Raw genomic sequence first — 24,525 nt, forward strand, 5'->3', positions numbered from 1 at the left:
TCTTTCAAAATGTGTCTTCCATTCCAAAGAGTATCCTCCTCCAACCAGTCCCAACCTCCCCTGAATTTTTTTCTTGCAAGTTCTTAAATGTTTCTTTAATACCTAACACGATCACACGACCTGATGCATGTATACCATTTACCATATTGTGTACATTCAAAGCAATTTCAGCATCATTACGGAACTCCATCATATCTGGACTCCCCTTTCCCCAGGTTTTTTTGATATTAAAAACTTGGTAAATAGTTTTGAGCTCGCTAATAGATAAATTCAAATTCTTGGTTGCTTCAGCCTCTCGATATTTCCAATTTGCTCTAAATAATTAATTATTTAATAATTTAAAATTTTCATAAAATAATAAAATATTATTATTTAAAATATCCGTTGCGTTAATCTGAATTGTTAAAAGTACACACGATTTTCCTACAGTGGTATCAGAGCCGGGTTTTCTTTTCCTTCTTTCGTATATATCTCCACTAGAATGAAAATAAATTTTGTGTATATATTGAACTTGGTATCCTTCAACCGAATTCATAAGTCGGTTCAATTGATACGGTCAACTAAATAAGGAACTAGATTAAATATATTACCTTACCATTTATTATTAAACTTAGGCATCAAGCAAAACATTATTTTCTTTAAAAAAATACGAAGTATACTTTGATCAATTATTCAACTGATTGACCAAATTATTAAATCATTTATTTAATTATAATTAATTAATTCGTATCAATTGGTTAATTTATAACTTAAATATTTCGCAAAATAATAACAGATTATTATTTTAAATATCCGCTGCATTAATCTGAATTATTAAAAGTACACAGGATTTTTCTACAGTTACTAACTTTTACATAATTTTTAGACATAATTGCTGAATTTATCCTTATAATTTTTACCATAAAAGTCCAAATACAACATTACTTATGGTCTTTCATATTTTTCTAATAATAATTGTCTCAGATCAAATATATATTTTATATATTATATATAAATAAAAGATAAATAAAATTGGTATATATTTGAACTGATTCCCCTGCTGCTCAGATGATATCAATATAAAGCTCTACAATTTCATTCAAACGATTTTGTCACATAAGAACAAATTCATTCCAGTCAACTTCACTTGTTAGAACAACTCATCTTTCAAAATGTGTCTCCCATTTCAAAAAGTATCCTCCTCCAATCTGTCCCAACCTCCCCTGAATTTTTTTCTTGCAAGTTTTTAAATGTTTCTTGAACACCTAACACCATCATACGACCTGCTGCATATTTACCATTTACCACATTGTGTACATTCAAAGCAATTTCAGCATCATTACGGAACTCCATTATAGCTGGACTCCCTTTCCCCAGGTCTTTTTGATATTGAAAACTTGGTAAATAGCTTTGAGCTCGTTAATAGATAAATTCAAATTCTTGGCTGCTTCAGCCTCTCAATATTTTCAATTAGCTCTAAATAATTAATTATTTAATAATTTAAAATTTTCATAAAATAATAAAAGAATATTATTTTAAATATCCGCTGCGTTAATCTGAATTGTTAAAAGTCTACACGATTTTCCTACCGTGGTATCAAAGCCAGGTTTTTATTTTTTCCCATTCTTTCGTATATATCTCCACTAGAATGAAAATTAATTTTGTGTGTAAATTGAACTTGGTATCCTTCAACCGAATTCATAAGTCGGTTCAATTGATACGCGTCAACTAAAAAAGGAACTACATTAAATATATTGTCTTACCACTTATTATTAAACTTAGGCATCAAGCAAAATATTATTGTCTTTATAAAAAAAATACTGAGTATACTTTGATCAATTATTCAACTTATTGACCAAATTATTAAATCATTTATTTAATTATAATTAATTAATTTATATCAATTGATTAATTTATAATTTAAATATTTCGTAAAATAACAACAGATTATTATTTTAAATATCCGCTGCGTTAATCTGAATTGTTAAAAGTACACATGAATTTTCTACAGTTACTAACTTTTACATAATTTTTTGACATAATTGCTGAATTTATCCTTATAATTTTTATCATAAAAGTCAAAATACAACATTAGTTATAGTCTTTCATATTCTTCTAATAATAATTGTCTCAGATCAAATATAGATTTTATATATTATATATAAATAAAAGATAAATAGAATTGGCATATATTGGAAACTGATTCCCCTGCTGCTCAGATGATATCAATATAAAGCTCTACAATTTCATTCAAACGATTTTGTCTCAGATGGACAAATTCATTCCAATCATCTTTACTTGTTAGAACGGCTCATCTTTCAAAATGTGTCTCCCATTCTAAAGAGTATCCTCCTCCAACCAGTCTCAACCTCCCCTGATTTTTTTTCCTTGCATGTTTTTAAATGTTTCTTAAACACCTAACACCATCACACAACCTGCTGCATGTATACCATTTATCACATTGTGTACATTCAAAGCAATTTCAGCATCATTACAGAACTCCATCATAGCTGGACTCCCCTGTGATGACCCGGAAATTTCTGATCAAATTTAAACTTAATCTTTGTATGATTAACATTTCCGACACGATAAGCAAAGTCTGTAAAACTGAATCTCAAAATTTTTGAACTATTCAAATACCTTTCGGTTATTCTCAACGATTCGCGAACCATTATATGTAAATAGATACATATATATACTATAACTTGAAAATGTAACAAAGTTTTAATTGCATGATACCGTACATTAAACTTATTGGTTTATATATCTATTTGAATATATATGATTTCAAGTTATTTAGTAAACGATAATAACATTCGATTATAGATTCGATTGATATTTAGATAAGTTAACTAAAACGTTTAAGATGAACCAGTAAAACACAAATTTGCTACAGTGTTTTTAAATTGCCACATTACTCAAAATGCTACAGTGTTTTCGAAAATCACTATTTGCTACAGTGAAATTGACTTTGCTACAGTGAATTGCTACAGTAAAACACTATTTTAAAATGTATTTTAACAAATAGCGAGACAATGATTTATAGAAGTAAATGACCAAAACACTCAAATGTATAAGTTATAATTTGAGTGATATAATTTAGGGATAATTTAAGTTATATTGTGACAAAGGTACGAGTCACAAAACGAAAAGTACTAGTTTTCTAAGCGTACAAAAATGCGTTCGAGAAACCGGAACCGGGACATAAGTCGAGTGATGACGTACGACTTATCGGAACGAAAATTACAAATCAACTATGCACGTGAATTTAATATAATATATAATTAATTATATAAATTATATATATTATATTAATATTTAATTATGTCGACGAACTACAAAACAAATCAAATGTGAGCTGTCATTTAAGCTCATGCGATCGCATGAGCATACCAAAGAAACTCCATGCGATCGCATGGAGGCTGGATCCAGAAAACATCTATAAATTCAGTCGAATTCGTTCCTTTTTTTTCACATATATTACTCCGTATAATATTTATTATTATTATTATTATTATTATTATTATTATTATTATTATTATTATTATTATTAAGATTATTATTAATCTTATTATTTTTATTATTAGTGTTATTATTTTTGCGATACAAAAATAATAATGTACATAAAATATTACGACGGAGTGCTGTCCAAGTAATTTTCAAAACGAGTTCCAAGCGAGCTAGAGCTAAGGAAAATATGGGTTATTACCAAGGAGGTTATGGGTAATGTTCGGGGGTATTTTTGTGAAGCAAATCTCGTGTTTATCATCTCCGATGCGTCTACGTGCTTTTCTACAATATTGTATATCAATATTAAACAGTGAGTTTCATTACTCCCTTTTTATATATATTTTTGGGCTGAGAATACATGCGACTGTTTATAAATACTGAAAATACCAGATTTATATGTGTGAGTTTCATATGATTCCTTTTTACATATATTTTTGGGCTGAGAATACATGCGCTGTTTTATAAAATGAATACAAATATTAAAACCGATTTTGTGTGAGTTTCATAAGATCCCTTTTACTCTCTACATTTTTGGGCTGAGAATACATGCAAATGCTTTATTAACCGATATACAATATTTATATGTGTGAGTTTCATTTGCTCCCTTTTTAATTGCTTTTGCAATATATATTTTTGGGCTGAGAATACATGCACTTTATTTTAAACGCAATGGATACAAGTACATACTAAATTCTACACTGAGTTTGAACCGAAAATCCCTTAGCTTTGGTAACTAGTAACTGCCAGTTATAAGAACTGGTGGGCGCGAGTAGTAGTATATGGATCCATAGGGCTTGATATCCCCGTCTGAGCTAGAGCACTAGCCTTTTAACGGACGTATGCTATTTGAGAAGCATACACGTTGGTTTGCGTGTATTATTAAGATGATTATACAAAGGGTACAAATTATATATACGTTAAGTTTAGTTACCAGGGTGCTCAATTTCATATAATATTTTGATAAACGTTTCTGGATGAAACAACTGAAATCTTGTGATCCACTTTTATATACAGATTATGCGAAACACTAAAACTATGAACTCACCAACCTTTGTGTTGACACTTGTTAGCATGTTTATTCTCAGGTTCCCTAGAAGTCTTCCGCTGTTTGCTTACATGTTATACAAGCTATGTGCATGGAGTCTTGCATGCTTTATTCAAGAAAACGTTGCATTCACAAAACCATCATCATGTATCTATTTTGACTGCATTGTCAACGGAAGTATTATTGTAAACTATTATTTACGGTGGTTGTCTATATGTAGAAATCATCAGATGTCGAAAACCTTGGAATTAAATATTCATTTATGGTATGCCTTTTCAAAAGAATGCAATATTTACAAAACGTATCATATAGAGGTCAAATACCTCGCAATGGAATCAATGAATGACGTGTTCGTCCATATAGATTTGGAGCGATCGTCACATCCCCCTTCCTCATGTCTTTTTGATATTGAAAACTTGGTAAATAGCTTTGAGCTCGCTAATAGATAAATTCAAATTCTTGGCTACTTCAGCCTCTCAATATTTCCAATTAGCTCTAAATAATTAATTATTTAATAATTTAAAATTTTCATAAAATAATAAAAGATTATTATTTTTAATATCCGCGGCATTAATCTGAATTGTTAAAAGTACACAAGATTTTCCTACAGTGGTATCAGAGCCGGTTTTTCATTTTTCCCCTTCTTTCGTATATATCTCCAATAGAATGAAAATCAATTTTGTGTATATATTGAACTTGGTATCCTTCAACCGAATTCATAAGTCGGTTCAATTGATACGCGTCAACTAAAAAAGGAACTAAAATAAATAAATTGCCTTTCCATTTATTATTAAACTTAGCCATCAAGCAAAACATTATTTTCTTTAAAAAAAATACGGAGTATACTTTGATCAATTATTCAACTTATTGACCAAATTATTAAATCATTTATTTAATTATAATTAATTAATTCATATCAATTGATTAATTTTTAATTTCAATATTTCGTAAAATAACAACAGATCATTATTTTAAATATCCACCGCGTTAATCTGAATTGTTAAAAATACACACGATTTTTCTATAGTTACTAACTTTTACATAATTTTTAAACATAATTGCTGAATTTATCCTTATGATTTTTACCATAAAAGTCAAAATACAACATTACTTATAGTCTTTCATATTCTTCTAATAATAATTGTCTCAGATTAAAGATATATTTTATATATTATATATAAATAAAAGATAAATAGAATTGGTACATATTGGAATTGATTCCCCTGCTGCTCAGATGATATCAATATAAAGCTCTACAATTTCATTCAAATGATTTTGTCTCAGAAGAATAAATTCATTCCAATCATTTTCACTTGTTAGAACGGCCCATCTTTCAAAATGTATCTCCCATTCCTAAGAGTATCCTCCTCCAACCAGTGCCAACCTCCCCTGAATTTTTTTTCTTGCAAGTTTTTAAATGTTTCTTGAACACCTAACACTATCACACGAGCTGCTGCATGTATACCATTTACCACATTGTGTACATTCAAAGCAATTTCATCATCATTACGGAACTCCATCATAGCTGGACTCCCTTTCCCCACGTCTTTTTGATATTGAAAACTTGGTAAATAGATTTGAGCTCGCTAATAGATAAATTCAAATTCTTAGCTGTTTCAGCCTCTCGATATTTTTAATTAGCTCTAAATAATTAATTATTTAATAATTTAAAATTTTCATAAAATAATAAAAGATTATTATTTTAAATATCCACTGCGTTAATCTGAATTGTTAAAAGTACACACGATTTTCCTACAGTGGTATCAGAGCTGGGTTTTTATTTTTTTCCCTTCTTTCGTATATATCTCCACTAGAATGAAAATCAATTTTGTGTATATATTGAACTTGGTATCCTTCAGCCGAATTCATAAATCGGTCAATTGATACGCGTTAACTAAAAAGGAACTAAATTAATTATATTGCCTTACCATTTATTATTAAACTTAGGCATCAAGCAAAACATTAGTTTCTTTAAAAAAAATACGGTGTATACTTTGATCAATTATTCAACTTATTGACCAAATTATTAAATCAGTTATTTAATTATAATTAATTAATTCATATCAATTGATTAATTTATAATTTAAATATTTCGTAAAATAACAACAGATTATTATTTTAAATATCCGCTGCGTTAATCTGAATTGTTAAAAGTACAAAGAATTTTTTTCTACAGTTACTAACTTTTACATAATTTTTAGACATAATTGCTGAATTTATTCTTATAATTTTTACCATAAAAGTAAAAATACAATATTACTTATGGTCTTTCATATTCTTCTAATAATAATTGTCTCAGATCAAATATTTATTTTATATATTATATATAAATAAAAGATAAATAGAATTGGTATATATTAGAACTGATTCCCCTGTTGCTCAGATGATATTAATATAAAACTCTACAATTTCATTCAAATGATTTTGTCACAGAAGAACAAATTCATTTCAATCATCTTCACTTGTTAAAACGGCTCATCTTTCAAAATGTGTCTCCCATTCTAAAGAGTATCCTCCTCCAACCAGTCACAACCTCCCATGAATTTTTATTTTTTGCAAGTTTTTAAATGTTTCTTGAACACCTAACACCATCACACGACCTGCTTCATGTATACCATTTACCACATTGTGTACATATAAAGCAATTTCAGCATCATTACGGAACTCCATCATAGCTGGACTTCCCTTTCCCAGGTCTTTTTGATATTGAAAACTTGGTAAATAGCTTTGAGCTCGCTAATAGATAAATTTAAATTCTTTGCTTCAGCATCTCGATATTTCCAATTAGCTCTAAATATTTAAATATTTAATAATTTAAAATTTTCATAAAATAATAAAAGATTATTATTTTAAATATCTGCTGCGTTAATCTGAATTGTTAAAAGTACACACGACTTTCCTACATTGGTATCAGAGCCAGGTTTTTATTTTTTTTCCTTCTTTCGTATATATCTCCACTAGAATGAAAATCAATTTTGTGTATATATTGAACTTGGTATCCTTCAACCGAATTTATAAGTCGGTTCAATTGATACGCGTCAACTAAAAAAGGAACTAGATTAAATATATTGCCTTACCATTTATTATTAAACTTAGGCATCAAGCAAAACATTATTTCTTTAAAAAAATACGGAGTATACTTTGATCAATTATTCAACTTATTGACCAAATTATTAAATCACTTATTTAATTATAATTAATTAATTCATATCAATTGATTAATTTATAATTTAAATATTTTGTAAAATAACAACAGATTATTATTTTAAATATCCACTGCGTTAATCTGAATTGTTAAAAGTACACACAATTTTTCTACAGTTACTAACTTTTACATAATTTTTAGATATAATTGCTGAATTTATCCTTAAAATTTTTACCATAAAAGTCAAAATACAACATTACTTATAGTCTTTCATATTCTTCTAATAATAATTGTCTCAGATCAAAGATATATTTTATATATTATATATAAATAAAAGATAAATAGAATTGGTATATATTGGAACTGATTCCCCTGCTGCTCAGATGATATCAATATAAAGCTCTACAATTTCATTTAAACGATTTTATTTCAGAAGAACAAATTCATTCCAATCATCTTCACTTGTTGAGCAATTTCAGCATCATTACGGAACTCCATCATAGCTGGACTCCCATTCCCCAGGTCTTTTTGATATTGAAAACTTGGTAAATAGCTTTGAGCTCGCTAATAGATAAATTTAAATTCTTTGCTTCAGCATCTCAATATTTCCAATTAGCTCTAAATATTTAAATATTTAATAATTTAAAATTTTCATAAAATAATAAAAGATTATTATTTTAAATATCTGCTGCGTTAATCTGAATTGCTAAAAATACACACGACTTTCCTACATTGGTATCAGAGCCAGGTTTTTATTTTTTTCCTTCTTTCGTATATATCTCCACTAGAATGAAAATCAATTTTGTGTATATATTGAACTTGGTATCCTTCAACCGAATTCATAAGTCGGTTCAATTGATACGCGTCAACTAAAAAAGGAACTAGATTAAATATATTGCCTTACCATTTATTATTAAACTTAGGCATCAAGCAAAACATTATTTTCTTTTAAAAAATACAGAGTATACTTTGATCAATTATTCAACTTATTGACCAAATTATTAAATCACTTATTTAATTATAATTAATTAATTCATATCAATTGATTAATTTATAATTTAAATATTTTATAAAATAATAACAGATTATTATTTTAAATATCCACTGCGTTAATCTGAATTGTTAAAAGTACACACGATTTTTCTACAGTTACTAACTTTTACATAATTTTTAGATATAATTGCTGAATTTATCCTTAAGATTTTTACCATAAAAGTCAAAATACTACATTACTTATAGTCTTTCAAATTCTTCTAATAATAATGGTCTCAGATCAAAGATATATTTTATATATTATATATAAATAAAAGATAAATAGAATTGGTATATATTGGAACTGATTTCCCTGCTGCTCAGATGATATCAATATAAAGCTCTACAATTTCATTTAAACGATTTTATTTCAGAAGAACAAATTCATTCCAATCATCTTCACTTGTTAGAACGGCTCATTCTTCAAAATGTGTCTCTCATTCCAAAGAGTATCCTCCTCCAACCAGTCCCAACCTCCCATGATTTTTTTCTTGCAAGTTTTTAAATGTTTCTTGAACATCTAACACCATCACACGACTTGCTGCATGTATACCATTTACCACATTGTGTACATTCAAAGCAATTTCAGCATCATTACGAAACTCCTTCATAGTTGGACTCCCCTTCCCCAGGTCTTTTTGATATTGAAAACTTGGTAAATAGCTTTGAGCTCGCTAATGGATAAATTTAAATTTTTGGCTGCTTCAACCTCTCGATATTTCCAATTAGCTCTAAATAATTAATATTTTAAAATTTTCATAAAATAATAAAAGATTATTATTTTTAATATCCGCTGCGTTAATCTGAATTGTTAAAAGTACACACGATTCTCCTACAGTGGTATCAGAGCCGGTTTTTTATTTTTTCCCCTTCTTTTGTATATATCTCCAATAGAATGAAAATCAATTTGTGTATATATTGAACTTGGTATCCTTCAACCGAATTCATAAGTCGGTTCAATTGATACGCGTCAACTAAAAAAGGAACTAGAATAAATATATTGCCTTACCATTTATTATTAAACTTAGGCATTAAGAAAAACATTATTTTCTTTAAAAAAATACGGAGTATAATTTGATCAATTATTCAACTTATTAACCAAATTATTAAATCATTTATTTAATTATAATTAATTAATTCATATCAATTGATTAATTTATAATTTAAATATATTGTAAAATAACAACAGATTATTATTTTAAATATTCACTGCATTAATCTGAATTGTTAAAAGTACACACGATTTTTCTACAGTTACTAACTTTTACATAATTTTTAGACATAATTGCTCAATTTATCCTTATGATTTTTACCATAAAAGTCAAAATACAACATTACTTATAGTCTTTCATATTCTTCTAATAATAATTGTCTCAGATCAAAGATATATTTTATATATTATATATAAATAAAAGATAAATAGAATTGGTATATATTGGAATTGATTCCCCTGCTGCTCAGATGATATCAATATAAAGCTTTACATTTTCATTCAAACGATTTTATCTCAGAAGAACAAATTCATTTCAATCATCTTCACTTGTTAGAACGGCTCATCTTTCGAAATGTGTCTCCCATTCCAAAGAGTATCCTCTTCCAACCAGTCACAACCTCCCCTGATTTTTTTCTTGCAAGTTTTTAAATGTTTCTTGAACACCTAACACCATCACACGACCTGCTACATGTATACCATTTACCACATTGTGTACATTCAAAGCAATTTCAGCATCATTACGGAACTCCATCATAGCTGGACTCCCCTTCCCCAGGTCTTTTTGATATTGAAAACTTGGTAAATAGCTTTGAGCTTGCTAATAGATAAATTCAAATTCTTGGCTGCTTCAGCCTCTCGATATTTTCAATTAGCTCTAAGTAACAACGTGTATAGCAAATTTAAGCAACAACGTGTATAGAAAATTTAAAAGTAAACAATATTTAATCTACTGATATAAATTACAATACACAAATAAAAGATAAGCAATTAATTATTAGGCTAACCTATGCTAAATTATGCAAAAATGGAACAATATTGTTTTTGAAATCTAAAACAAATACTGTATTACGTAGTTGATTGTAATCAACAAATGTAACATTTAAAGAAGAATTACTGAATTTTTGTTGCATATGTGATGCGATTGTTATGTGATTGATCATTAAACCCGATGATCCATAATATACGAAACATTATTAAAAGGACACGATTCACGAAAAACAATTAAATACAAAAAAAGCAAGACTGAACAATATTTAATTCGCCATACCAATACGCACCTTTTTTTTACGGTTAAAGCTAAACAGAGATGGAAGATTTTTCAATTTCGACGATAAGGTGGGGTTTTGAGAACCTTGGTACTAATACACTCTTTTTCACTGGAATACCTTTTGCTACTAACTTTTACATTATTTTTAGACATAATTGCTGAATTAATCCTTATAATTTGTACCAAAACGTTAATTTAGTCCCTCAAACCTCGAGAAACATTGGCTAAGTGGTTGTGCGGGGGAAGATCTAATGAACGCGGCTCGAAAAAAATTTAAGCAACAAACCAAGGGCCGGCAGTTTAATTTTGAGGATGCGTGGTGAGTTTTAAATGATTGCCCGATGTTTTTACAAGGTGAAGATATATCGGCTACCAACAAACGAAAACATGATGGTCATCTTCATGTTTGGTTGGTTTGTCTTGGTTCACTTGGTTACCATTACCTAGGTACCCAAAAAGTCCCTCGAAATCCACGTCGCTCATATTGAAGTCATTCAAATCAAAATCCTTGAGCAGTGGATGAAGGTTCTGACCATCCATATCTATTTAAAAAAGTTAAAGTTAATAATACAGATACGATTACATCACATCAACAACAATCACATCAACAACAGTTAAGCAACCACGTGTATAGCAAATTTAAAAGTGAACAATATTTAATGTACCGATGCGATTCACAATACACAAATAAATGTTAAGAAATTAATTATTAGGCTAACTTACGCTAAATTAAGCAAAAACGGAACAGTATTGTCTTCGAAATCTAAAACAATACTGTATTACGCAGTTGATTGTAATCAACAAATGTAACGTTTAAAGATGAATTATTAAATTTTGTTGCATATGCGATGCAATTGTTATGTGATTGTTCATCAAACTTGATGATCCCTAATGTACGGAACATTATTAAAAGGATAGGATTCACGAAAAAACAATTAAATACAAAAAAAAGAAAAAGAAAAAAAGAATAATTAATTCGCCATACCGATACGCACCTTTTTTTGACGGTTAAAGCTAAACACAGATGGAAGATTTTTCAATTTCGACGATGAGGTTGGGTTTTGAACCTATTATACTAATACACTTTTTTCACTGGAATACCTTTTGCTACTAACTTTTACATAATTTTTAGAGATAATTGCTGAATTTATCTTTATGATTTATACCAAAATACTAATTTAGTCCCACAAATAAACAATAAGCAATTAATTACTAACTTACATTAAAATTAAGCAAAAACGGAACAGTATTGTCATCGAGATCCAAAACATTATTGTATTACGTACTTGATTGTATTTAACAAAAGTAATTTTTAAAGATGAATTACGAAATTTTGTTAGGACATCGAAATACACAATTCACGAAATTATGTGATTGATTATCAAACCTGATGATCCCTGATATACAGAACATTATTACAATTTTAATCAACGAAATTATGTGATTGATCATCAAATAATATACGGAACATTATTAAAAAACACAATTCACGAAAAACAATTAAATACAAATAAGCTAAACAGAAATATATTTAATTCGCCATACCAATACGAACCTTTTTTGACGGTTAATCTAAACAGATATAGAAGATGAGAGAAGGCCTTCGCTACTGATGGAATACGCTGCTTTTCACTGGAATACCTTTTTGCTACTAAATTTTACATAAATTTTAAACATAATTGCTGAATTGATCCTTATGATTTGTACCAAAAATGTTAATTTAGTCTCTCAAACCTTGAAATACATTGGCAAAGTGGTTGTGTGGGGGAAGATATCATGAACACGACTCGAAAACAATTTAAGCAAGAAACCAAGGGCCGACAATTTAATTTTGAGGATGCATGGCGAGTTTTAAAGGATTGCCTAAAGTTTTTACAAGGTTAAGGTATATCGGCTACCAAGAAACGAAAATAAGCCGATGATATACCAATAAATGTTCCAAGCGAGGGAAGTTCCAACCCGAACTCAAGCACGAACCCCGACCAACCCAATTTGAAAATTACTTAAGGATCAAGACCCAATCCAACGTCCTCCAAGTCGAGCTAAAAGTCAAAGGGATTTGTACTCTACTGATGCCGCGAGTCGTATCTCATTCGATGAAGTACAATTAAAGATAACTCAATCGGCCGAAGCTTCACAACTAGTAGAGAATCGAATCATGGAAAGTTATGTAAAGACAGCGACATGCGAACAATGTTTAAAGGTTTGAAGCTTCTTTCCAAACCGGTTTCACGTGACTTGCCTCCAGACGAATACGACATGCTAATGAGAGCTCGGGAGAAAATTAAGAAAAAATATGCGAGACAATTGCAAGACTCGGATGAAGACGAGTAGTCCGATTATTTAGTTTATAGTATTTTATTTTAACTTATGTCGCATTCTAATTATCGTCGTAATGCTTTAAATTTTAATTATTGTATGTTCTTTATTTTTAATGAAAGTTTAGTTTTATTTGAAAAAGTATTTTAAATTAAATTATTATGATTATTTGGTTTTATAAAAAAATAAAAATAAATAAAAATATTGAAGAAAGATGTCACTGTTGGTAGTATTTAATCCCGGGAAAGAAGTATTGATGTGACGCTGATGTGACAGCTAGTCTTGAGGAGAAAATATGTCAGCATTGGAACCTCTAATACATAGTGAGTATAAAACGTGTTTTCTAGAAGGCATGTGATTTAGGGTTTATTTAGTTGTACATTGTTCACAATTTTTTCATGTTCAATTCTATAAAAAAACAAAAGAGTTGTCATTTTCTAGAAATGTACTACTAAAATTTTTAAATATCTAATTTCCCACTTTAGAAAACTACTGAGGAGTAGTAGTTAAACTAGAAAGATTTTGGAAAAAAAGGAAAAATGAAATAAAAAGTGAAGGGAGTGCTAGAAAAGTAGGTTTTGCATTTTCTAGAGAAAACTTAATAAAAGTTAAGTTTTCAATTTTTCACATTTAAAAAATTCAAAAAAAGCATCATATTTTCAAATGTGTTTGAAAGAAACTAGCTTGTAGTTAAAATACAAATATAATAGAACTTACAATTGCTTATAATCATATTATCAAAGAGAATGCTAAACATAATTTTTAGGACTATATTTAAACATATCATATACATATATAACTTAATTTCATATTTATAACTCACAATTGTCATAAATATATAATGATAGCAAGTTTAAATGAAGAAAGTCGGTATTAAAAAAATATATTCATACTTTACTATAATTCAATAGATTTATAAAATTGAATATAATAAACTTAAACGCGCTTAGACTTACATTTAGCAATGTCCATTATTAAATGACACAACCAAAGAATTTGCCTTCTTAACCCCAATCATTGACCCTTTAAACCAACTCAACTCCCTAATTTGAGAACTCTTGGCTTTCTATTCCATATAAAACACTAAGGTGTTTGATTAGTTTTCAAAAATACTCCGTATTTTTAACCTATTGCATGATCAAGCTGTAATAACTGCCAAAAACAACTTATGATTTCTTAGCTATTTGAGCCAGGAAACCCGTTTCGTGAAGCGGGGATGGGGGACTCATCTAAACGAGCTATACTCTTTAAAGTTAATAGTCGAAACCCGTTCAAGTAAGCTTAAACCCGAACACCCCTAAATGTGATTTACCTGGCTCTATATGCAACCTCAAATAATAACACTTTTATATGCAGCCTCAAATAATTAATAACATAACACTACACATCTGAATACGTTAATTTTCAAAAATGACCAACTTCCCTCTCATTATATTATATAGCACATAAAAGCTTGTCCTAAAATGTTATAATAACATAACACTTTTATTTGGCTCGATTTACTAGTGACTTTATTTTAAACTTATACTAATAATATATCCTACTTTTTTCGATAGCAACTTTGTTGGCAAGATTGTCCTATGATTAGGATATCATTTTATAGATACTTACAGACTTAAATTAGATCTATTTATAGGATTACAATAAACTTAAAGCTCATCTATTTTGGTTTAATTATCTATAACACAACTCTCCCAAAAAGGTATGCATATTTTATGTCATCATATACTATGTCTTAACTCTTTAATTTGATGTTAGATTATGTAATTTATGTTTCTAGCATAAATGAACAGCTTAGTATACTCGGGCAATAACCATTACCAGTCTCGACTTAGGAAAAAAAAAAATAAGCTTTGAGACTATACGAGATAACAAAAAATGTTAAATAAGAAAATTATAAATAATAAGCTTGAGTGAACTATACGGATCACAAGTTTGCTTGAATTTTTCTAGTGTGCTTGAATTTTTCTTCATGTAAAATTTTGTAAATGAAAGAAACCTAAAAGTTAAATAAAATGGATATATATATATATATATATATATATATATATATATATATATATATATATATATATATATATATATATATATATATATATATATATATATAAGACCATTTGAATCGCTAGCAAGCAACACACGTTGGATCCGAGTTGGAAGAAAAGCAACGCCCAGCTCCGGCTTATTGCGGCGGCAGTTGGCGGCGTTGGGTGGTAAGCAACGGGGTAAGCAACAGTTGTTGCTTTATTATCCTAATTTTATATTAATTTAAAATTATTATTTTACCTATATTTTTACCCAATTATATTTTAACAAGTAGCCGAATATTGGATAGACAATTAGTATGATGATAATCGGATGCTGTTCTTTGTGTCGGGTTGGTGAGGTGGTGGATCGGGGGTCTTTCCGAGCTTGGCCGAGCTTGGGGGTTGTATATCGATAGGTCTGGATCGTGGCAGGGTCGCAACTTGTTTGTTTTTGCTGCTCTTGTTCAATTTGTAATGGTGTTGTTATATTTCAATAGATGCTCACATGTTACTTTTGTTTTTGTTGCTCGTGTTCAATTTGTAATGGTTAATGTTTGTAAGTTTTGAGAACAGATCATCATATCTCTATTGGTCATATTATGTAATCTGCCTGATCGTTTTGATATATATATATATATATATATATATATATATATATATATATATATATATATATATATATATATATATATATATATATATATATATATATATATATATATATATATATATTTGCCATAAAAAGACAAACTTTGTATGACTGTTTATTTCTTATTTCACCAAAAGCAAAGACAGGGACATCTATGACCTATGTATGTAGTCGGTAAAATATGGATCCATTATAATTTTTATAACCTGTTTTTGATGACAGAAGTAACCATCGTTATACTCCGGTCCACAATTCTGAAGTTCAATAAACAAATGAGTATTATTATAGAAAGAATTAATTTGGATGCTTAGAACTAAGAAGAGAGTCTCTTCACAGCTCAAGCACAACTAGAGTTTACTCACGTGGCCAAAACTTGATGTGACGATTCTTGCCCCATGTCGGCTTCATTGACGAGTCATGATGCTACAATATAGAATCAAAATCGACTTTCATTTCACTTAACTCATCAAAACAAGTAGCGAATATTAGATAGACAATTAGTTCCAAAATTAAAAGATTGGGCTATTGTCGGTATCAACTGAAGTCAACAAAGAAGGAAAAGCTTGTCGCTATCACTACAACCTTTTTACTTTAAGCAGGCATAAGCCATGTTTCCTACTTTATCTACATGTCTTATCTTACAATCACCGGAATGAGAGGACTTCCCGATAGGCAAGATTGTTGTCAGACAATGTAATGCATGTGACGGGTAGCGCTTGCCATATGAAGGAGACTACAATTGGAGATGAAGGCGTGAGGCATGCATACTCAGCATAGGTAAAAGGAAATGAGGAGGCAAGCCCCCCATATTCCGCATTTCTTGCTCATCCGACACAATCATTTAATCTGTTTCATTCTTTGAGTGTTCCGCTCTCCCAAAAAATGGAGACTTTGGGGGGCGAGATAAGAAACGGCTCTGAAGAAAGAAATTGGGATTCCCAATGCCTCTCTCCCCTCCTATCACTTCGTCTGGACGATAAGGGTAGGAAACCTCTTGTGGAGGCTGATTCGATGGACGTCTTGACCCCTATGGCCCTATCCAATTTTTCCACCAATTCACCCTTCGTACAACCAAAAATGATATTCTTGCCGAATCCGACTTTGTTGCCCTTCCGCTTACACCATTTCTTTGTGCATGAAGTTAGACAACACACTTCTTATTACTATGACAGTTGTGACATGCATATTCGTGGTCAATTTGTAAAAAGAATGGCAAATTTAGCATGGACCTAATTTTATGTATTTCGATGTTTGATATTATTATTAGATGAATAGAAATCAAAACAAGTTAGTACTAGTAGTTTACATCTTAATACGAGAAAGTTTTGGTTCAAAACTCATTATCATTTCCTTAGCTCATTCTTTGTACTCTTTTGTTTTTTCACTATCACCTCACTTAACACCATGAAATCAGCAGTGTTATCAACAGACCAAAATTAGAAAATAATGCAAAAAAAGTTATTAAACTGTCCAAATGATAATAGGTCAAAATACGAAGATCCAAAGAAAGAAACAAAACATAATAATGCAATACCAAGTTCCACTTACCAATTCTTCCTAGCTTGTCTTCAAGTTCCAACGGGCTCGTAATTCCAAAAGTAGTCTATCCTTACATCCTTGTATTTTATTCATATTATGTTCTACATGTATAGTCGAGAGAGGTACAACTTGTAATTAATTGTTATATTAATAAAATTTTACTTGCTTTTCAAAAAAATAAAAAATGCAATACCAAACACACCGTTTCAATAAATAAACATATAAAAAGTTTACACTTACCCTTTTAATGCATGAAAAAAGGTATTCATACAGTCAATTCTATAATTCTAATTGGTGTATAACCATTACATATCACCCCCTTTCATACTCAGTTAGTTATTACAACACCAAATAAAGAGATCAAAAAACATGTACTATATGAGGTCAACAAGATATATGTTAGCTCAATTTGGATCAGTATTCGCAAGTTTAATGTTTGTGTTAGCAATCATTGAAAGATTCATACCTTCCGCTACTCGTAACTTGTTTCGCAAATACACTCAGACGACTTGTTACTCCTTTCTAGCCATCCATTCAAATCAAATTCAACGAGTTCATGGGTGATCATTTTAGGCATAACGAAGCTTACGTAGCTATAGAAACCTACTTGAGCTCAACGAGCTCCATGAAAGCCCAACGTCTAAAAGGCGTCATCGTCAAAAACAATTCTGAAATCGTTTCGTTATCAATGGATGATAACGAAGAAGTTGAAGATGAATTTAACGGCGTTTAAGTATATTGGACATCTGGGAAGTACCCAGTAACTCAATCTACTTTGTTAACTCGATCTCCCGATGAAAAGAAGTTTTATCGACTTGCTTTTCATAAATGATATGGAGATCTCGTTATCAAGGATTATTTAAAACATGTGATCAAGACGGGGAGAAGTATAACGCGGAAAAATAGGTTGAGAAAGCTTTATACTAACAATGGGTCTAATTGGACTAGCGTTACATTTGAGCATCCCGCTACGTTTAAAACACTAGCAATGGATCCTGAGAAGAAGCAAGAGATAATCGACGATTTGACAACTTTTAGCAAATCGGAAGCGTTTTATACGCGTATTGGAAGGGCTTGGAAACGCGGGTATCTTCTTTATGGTCCACCGGGAACGGGAAAGTCAACCATGATTGCGGCCATGGCTAACTTTTTAGGTTATAATATTTACGACGTTGAGTTGACCGCAGTGAGTGATAACACGGAGCTAAGGAAGTTGTTGATTGATACATCAAGCAAGTCGATTATAGTGATTGAAGACATTGATTGCTCGGTTGACCTCACGAGTCAAAGAAAAACGAACGAACGTGAAGTGGAAGAGATCGATCACGCCACGAAAAGTGACAAGAAAACGAGATCGGGTGATAAAAGTTGTACTACAAGTAGAGTGACGTTATCGGGGCTTTTGAATTTTATCGATGGACTTTGGTCCGCGTGTGGGGGAGAAAGGATTATAGTTTTTACGACTAATCATGTTGATAAGCTTGACCCTGCGCTTATTCGAAGACGGAGAATGGATATGCATATTGAATTGGGATACTGTTGTTTTGAAGCGTTTAAGGTTTTAGTGAATAATTATCTTTATATAGAATCACACGAATTGTTTGATAAGATCCGTATTATGTTGGAAGAAACGGATATTACTCCAGCAGATGTTGCCGAGAATCTAATGCCTAAACCTAGTCCAGGGGATCCTGAAAGATGCTTAAAGAGTCTCATTTATGCTTTAGAGACTGCGAAAATGAAGTAAATTGAGGAAGAAGAAAAAGGTAAAGAAAGGGAAATAAATGAAAATATAAAAGAATACGAGAAGAAATCATCTGGTGAAGAAAGCAAAGTAACTAAAAAAGGCGATAGCGCTCGATCCAAAAAATAGGAGATACCAGTTCAAACGTGCAATGTAAGCCGATCGACTATGGCAGAAGCTGAAAAGAACTAGTTATCTCATCTATTTCCATTGCTAATACATATTATGTTATGTATATATAGATATATGATATGACATTTCTATAGTTGCATCATCTATAATAGATGTTTTGTCTCTTATTCTATAAATTGCATTCATACAGTCAAGGTTGAAAAAGACGCGAGACGGGGCCGAAACGGTAGCGACCTCAAAACGTCGCAACGGAAAAAACGGGGCCGAGACGGGGTCGAAACGGATGCTGACTAATGTTGACTTTATATATATAAATATATATTTACACATATTTTAGAGCTAAAAAACCTTCGTTGACAAGTTTGTACCTATAATTGCTACTAGCGTTAATATAATACAAAATGGAATACTAAACTAAGTCAATTTTGATCGATTTGACCGACTTATGACCAATTTTAACAGAGTTTCTGACTTTTGACCGGCGTTGACCCAAGTTTTCCTGCATTTGACCTGACTTTTGACCGTTGACCGGCTTATAAGAAAACGGGACGGGGTCGAAACGGTTTAGTCACCAAAACGCCGCAACGGGCGTCGCAACGGACGCAACAGACGCCGTTTACAACAGTGATACAGTTAGCAACACCTATCATTTCCCTATAATCAAGGTTGCAAAAATCATACCCGGTGAGTACTCGGTCGGGACTTTCTAGGCAGTACTCGGCAACTCGGGGAGTACTCGAATGTTGTCCAAGTTTGACGTTAACCGATTTTGACTTATTTTCCGAGTAATCCCGAGTTTTGACTGACTTTTGGCCGAGTTTTGACAGATTTTCCAAGTAATCCCAATTTTGGCCAAGTTTGACCGAGTTTTGACCAAGTTTGACTGAGAACTCGCCGAGTACTCCCCAAGTTGCAAAAACCAAGAATCGCCGAGTAATTCCGAGTTCTGCAACACTCCCTATAATGTTTGTTGTACTATTCCGATTGATACAATAAAAACATATAGGAGTGCGTACTTGTAACAATGGTAATTCCTAAAGTTATTTATTGTGTTATAGTAATGTACTACAAATCATCTGTGTGTTGTGCTGGACATGTTCAAAGAAGACCCGAAAGTCAAAACAACAAACAGGAGATAGTTTTTTTTTTTTTTTTTTTTTTTTCATATGATCAAGAGCTACTTGTAAAAATAGAAGGATAAATATTCTTAGGGCCCACATGTCTCATTGCAAAAGTGGGACTTTGATTAGATGTCACCAGCTAAACTAATAAGATTAATACAACTTACAGGTCAAAGATGCAAGGGCCTGTTTTTTAAAGACCCGTGGAACTTTTTTCATCGAGGTGTCACGTGGCCTGTTGTGCTGATGTGGCAGCCATGTTGCCTATACTTGTTCCAGCTATATACCCACCTGACCAAGCGTTCTGTATCGAAAACCAAAAAGGATATAATCCATGAGTAAGCATAGTGTTGCCAAATATGGATGTGTTTATTTCATAATTGTTGATTTTACCTGGAAATTGAAACCTCCTGTAATCCCATCAACATTCAGCACCTACACGCAATTTCAACGTTGAGATGACATTAATGGACGCAGACTCTGTGTAATCAGACAAGATCATTTTATTTCTTTTTTATATGATTATTTGATTGATCTTCACCTGGCTTAGAAAGAAAACAAAGAGTAAATCAATTCAGAAAACGTTATCAAATAAACAAACCTCTCCAGCAAAGAACAGACGAGATTGAATCCTGCTCTCCATAGTTTTCAGTGAGATCTTCATGAAAAATGCATATTGAGTTATGATTTTGCACTATCCCTAAGTAATTAAACTCTGTGTGTGTGTGTGTGTGTGAGAGAGAGAGAGAGAGAGAGAGAGATAGAGAGAGAGAGAGAGAGAGAGAGAGAAAACACCTCGGACAACGGAACACCACCAGCTGTGACAAATTCATCCTTGAAATGACCCTAAATCAATGTAGACACTTGTTAACTTCATATAGATATATATCTCAATACTATAAGTAGCATAATGGGTGGGTCATAAAAAACGGGGTAACATATTGAGGTTCAATTTATACCACACATTGAGACCAATGGTATTGGTTAAATAACTGATTTATAGTATTCATTATGGGTAAAAAAATACTACTGAGATAGTAACTTATGGTTGTATATACTCAAAGCCATAGCAATATACGAGACAATTTGATTCTTATATTATCTTTTCCTTCAACCGGGTCCATAGCAATATACGAGACAATTTGATTAAGCGTACCTTTCCTTTAACTATAAATGAACATTGTTTTAAGACAGCAGCAATAGACATCAAAGAGTTATTCGAAATGGATGCCCACAAGATATCTTCATCTATGCCCTACATACAAACATTTTGTTAGTACAAAAAAAATAATATTTTCCTGATATAAAGTTATAAACCATACTTTTCTAACTAAAACGATCAAGCAACCTCATGCTTTAACAAGTATTTCCAAAATCTCTTGATGAGCCCAAGTTCTGGAGGATATGAACCCGCTACTTTTTGCTTCTACAGAATCAAAGAATTAAGATTAGATAACGGACTGTATCATACAAAAGCAACTATTTTTAAATGATTCAAAATGACATTCTAGTAGAAGCATATGCAAAAATGGTCCATAAAGGTTAAAATTTATTAAAAAATAGTTTAACAGGTACTACGTGAGCGTGAGCATTTACACGCTCCTACATTTCTTCAATTGAAAAAACAAAAATGAATGATCAATATAGCAATAATAACTTAAGTAAACAATTTATACAATTTAAAAAGATAGACAACAATTTCAACCTAACTACCTTGAAAATTTACCAATTTCAATTCAGACCTATTATTCAACCTGCCCATTTTGATACCAGCATTCAGACCCAAAAGCAGAAAGCGGGCACACATCTTAATCAAAGTACAATGTGTACTTCAAACTTTGCATATCAAACTTACCGGAAACTTCTTTTTGTGTTGTGATAACAAAGACTTCAAATCTTCACTATTAAGATCTGGAGTAAAATCCACAACAAGCGTTCCTGAACAAATATGCAACCCAAAGTCAAAAAATTAGGATTTTAAACCACGTTTTAATGAACAACCATATTTCCTACTTGCCTTTATAGTTTGAAGTATAAAGTTCACGAGCACCCCAAGCAGATAACCGAAGAATTACCGGACCACTAAGTCCCCAATGTGTGACCAACATCGGTCCAACCTAAAACCAAGTCAAGTCAAAACAATAAATTTGTGACATCATAATTCATACATAACAAATTTAATATAATAAAATTAATAAAGTACCTGTGTAAGTCCTATAACATTCTTCTGCAAAGATTCAAGCTTTAAACTTGCCTTGACTTTGGAATGTAATCTAGAAACAACATCAAAATTTGACAACTTTTAAGCATATATACAGACTGCAGAATATAATAACTTTATGGTTATGGGTGAAAAGAATGTAGAATTACTCCAGATAACTCTATCAACGAAATATCATCGACCTTGAACGTAAATAAGCTTGGTACTGGTTTAATTATAGAATGACCTAGTTGAGTTGCGAGGTTATAACCTTGTTGGCTGCTACCACTAGCAATTAACAAATAATTTGCCTCAACAAAATCCACATAATCAATCGTTCGTTTCTTAATCTTGACCATAAATTTGCCACTATCAGATATGGTAGCAGATGTTACAGATACCCCTGTTTGCAGTTTAACTGTTTTAAAACACACGGTGTTAATAATCAATAAGGAAGACAACTAATTAAGATTAGATAAGGTTTTTATAGTAGGTACAGTACCAAAAAGTACCTCCCTTTCGTCTTGCTTCATTTAAAAGACAATCGATTATCGTAGATGAATTATCACTCTCCGGAAAAACCCTTCCGTCTTCCTCGATCTAAATTCAAAACACGCATTCTATGTCTTGTTAAATTATTCAATTATCATATAATACTGAAATGTAGAATCAAGCAAAGTTCATAACCTAAACATACCTTTAATTTCACCCCATGATCAGAAAACCATGACATGGTATCCCCTGGGCCATGAACATTAAAAAATGAACCTCGAAATTCTTTACTACCCCTCGGATATTTTTCTGCCAAAACCTACAACAATATCACATTTCCACCATGTTAATGATTAGTTAAGATGAACCAACATTCGTATTATTAAATCTGATACTGTACCATATTGTCCACACAATGCCCATTCGTAACGTTGCAACGACCACCTCCCGATATTTTAACCTAATCAAAATTCAAAATTAATAATATTAAAATGCTAAATCCAGACCACAAAAAGATATAATAAATAAATAAATATAACTCGGTGCTCGCTTCGCATATCTAACCGGCTTATCGTCTTATCGAAAAATTCAAAATGCCAAAAATCTCAGACATTAAGCATATTAATATCATCAGTTCATGGCTTATTAATGTTGATAAGCTCGTGAGCAGTAAAAAATTAGCTAACAATTACAAAAAAAGAAACCTTAGTTAATGGTTTAGCTTTTTCAATAACAATGACATTAAGATTAGGAGCTAAAGTTTTAGCCCTAATTGCTCCATATATTCCAGCAGCACCACCACCAACTACCACCATCTTTTCATTCTCAACCTGTTTCATTAAACAGTATGCAAAAATGAAACCCTAATTATCTAAATTAGATTTAAATTGGCTATAATTATTATTGTCTCAGTAGCAGTTACCTCGGGGGATTCAGAGAATGCAACAGCACGGAATCTTCGGTGGCTATGAATTCTGGTGAAGTAATGAGAATTTAGAGGTACTAAATTCTGAATAATGAACCGAGAAAGATAGACGGTGGTGGTGGCGTTCATGTTTCCGCCGTGTTAGCGGCGACGGCGGCCGTCGTTCAAAGAAGTAACGACGGAGTTTAGCCGTATCGACTATAGTTTGTTACTTTGTTTTACTGATGGACAGAAAGTACCCTTGTATTTTATAAGATATATAAATGTCCCCCTAAAGTATTATGTTAATATTAGAGTGCTCGTGACACTCATTCCTTCCCGGGACTAGCTGCCACGTCAGCGCCACATCAGCACTTTCTTTCCACGATTTAATCTAGGACTAAACACCACAAACAGTGACATACC

The 24,525-nt window shown here is 31.3% G+C and overlaps 1 protein-coding gene and 1 pseudogene across 1 annotated transcript; one reads left to right on the forward strand and one right to left on the reverse strand.

Annotated features, from left to right (window-relative positions):
• Window positions 1-17,902: 17,902 nt before the first annotated feature.
• LOC139848882 (AAA-ATPase At3g28580-like) lies at window positions 17,903-19,379 on the forward strand (annotated as a pseudogene).
• Window positions 19,380-20,563: 1,184 nt separating this feature from the next.
• Window positions 20,564-24,325, reverse strand: LOC139846962 (uncharacterized). The gene is made up of 15 exons (XM_071836549.1): window positions 24,118-24,325; window positions 23,900-24,025; window positions 23,596-23,655; window positions 23,401-23,514; window positions 23,216-23,303; window positions 22,874-23,121; window positions 22,707-22,802; window positions 22,521-22,620; window positions 22,359-22,441; window positions 21,852-21,929; window positions 21,660-21,758; window positions 21,299-21,349; window positions 21,105-21,161; window positions 20,897-20,938; window positions 20,564-20,807 (listed from the first exon to the last, which is right to left on the reverse strand). Exons 1-15 carry the CDS (start codon window positions 24,247-24,249, stop codon window positions 20,730-20,732), a joined length of 1,452 nt encoding a protein of 483 aa, XP_071692650.1. The 5' UTR covers window positions 24,250-24,325; the 3' UTR covers window positions 20,564-20,729.
• Window positions 24,326-24,525: the final 200 nt, after the last annotated feature.

This window comes from Rutidosis leptorrhynchoides, chromosome 5 (genome assembly GCF_046630445.1).
Source record: "Rutidosis leptorrhynchoides isolate AG116_Rl617_1_P2 chromosome 5, CSIRO_AGI_Rlap_v1, whole genome shotgun sequence".
Classification (NCBI taxonomy): domain Eukaryota; kingdom Viridiplantae; phylum Streptophyta; class Magnoliopsida; order Asterales; family Asteraceae; genus Rutidosis; species Rutidosis leptorrhynchoides.

Excerpts from the sequence above, each read along its gene's own strand:
- LOC139846962 (XM_071836549.1), bottom strand. The coding sequence starts at position 24,249 with ATGAACGCCACCACCACCGTCTATCTTTCTCGGTTCATTATTCAGAAT. Across the intron at positions 22,442-22,520 it reads TTATACTTCAAACTATAAAG|GAACGCTTGTTGTGGATTTT; the intron begins GCAAGTAGGAAA and ends ATATTTGTTCAG. Across the intron at positions 21,759-21,851 it reads AATACTTGTTAAAGCATGAG|GGCATAGATGAAGATATCTT; the intron begins GTTGCTTGATCG and ends GTTTGTATGTAG.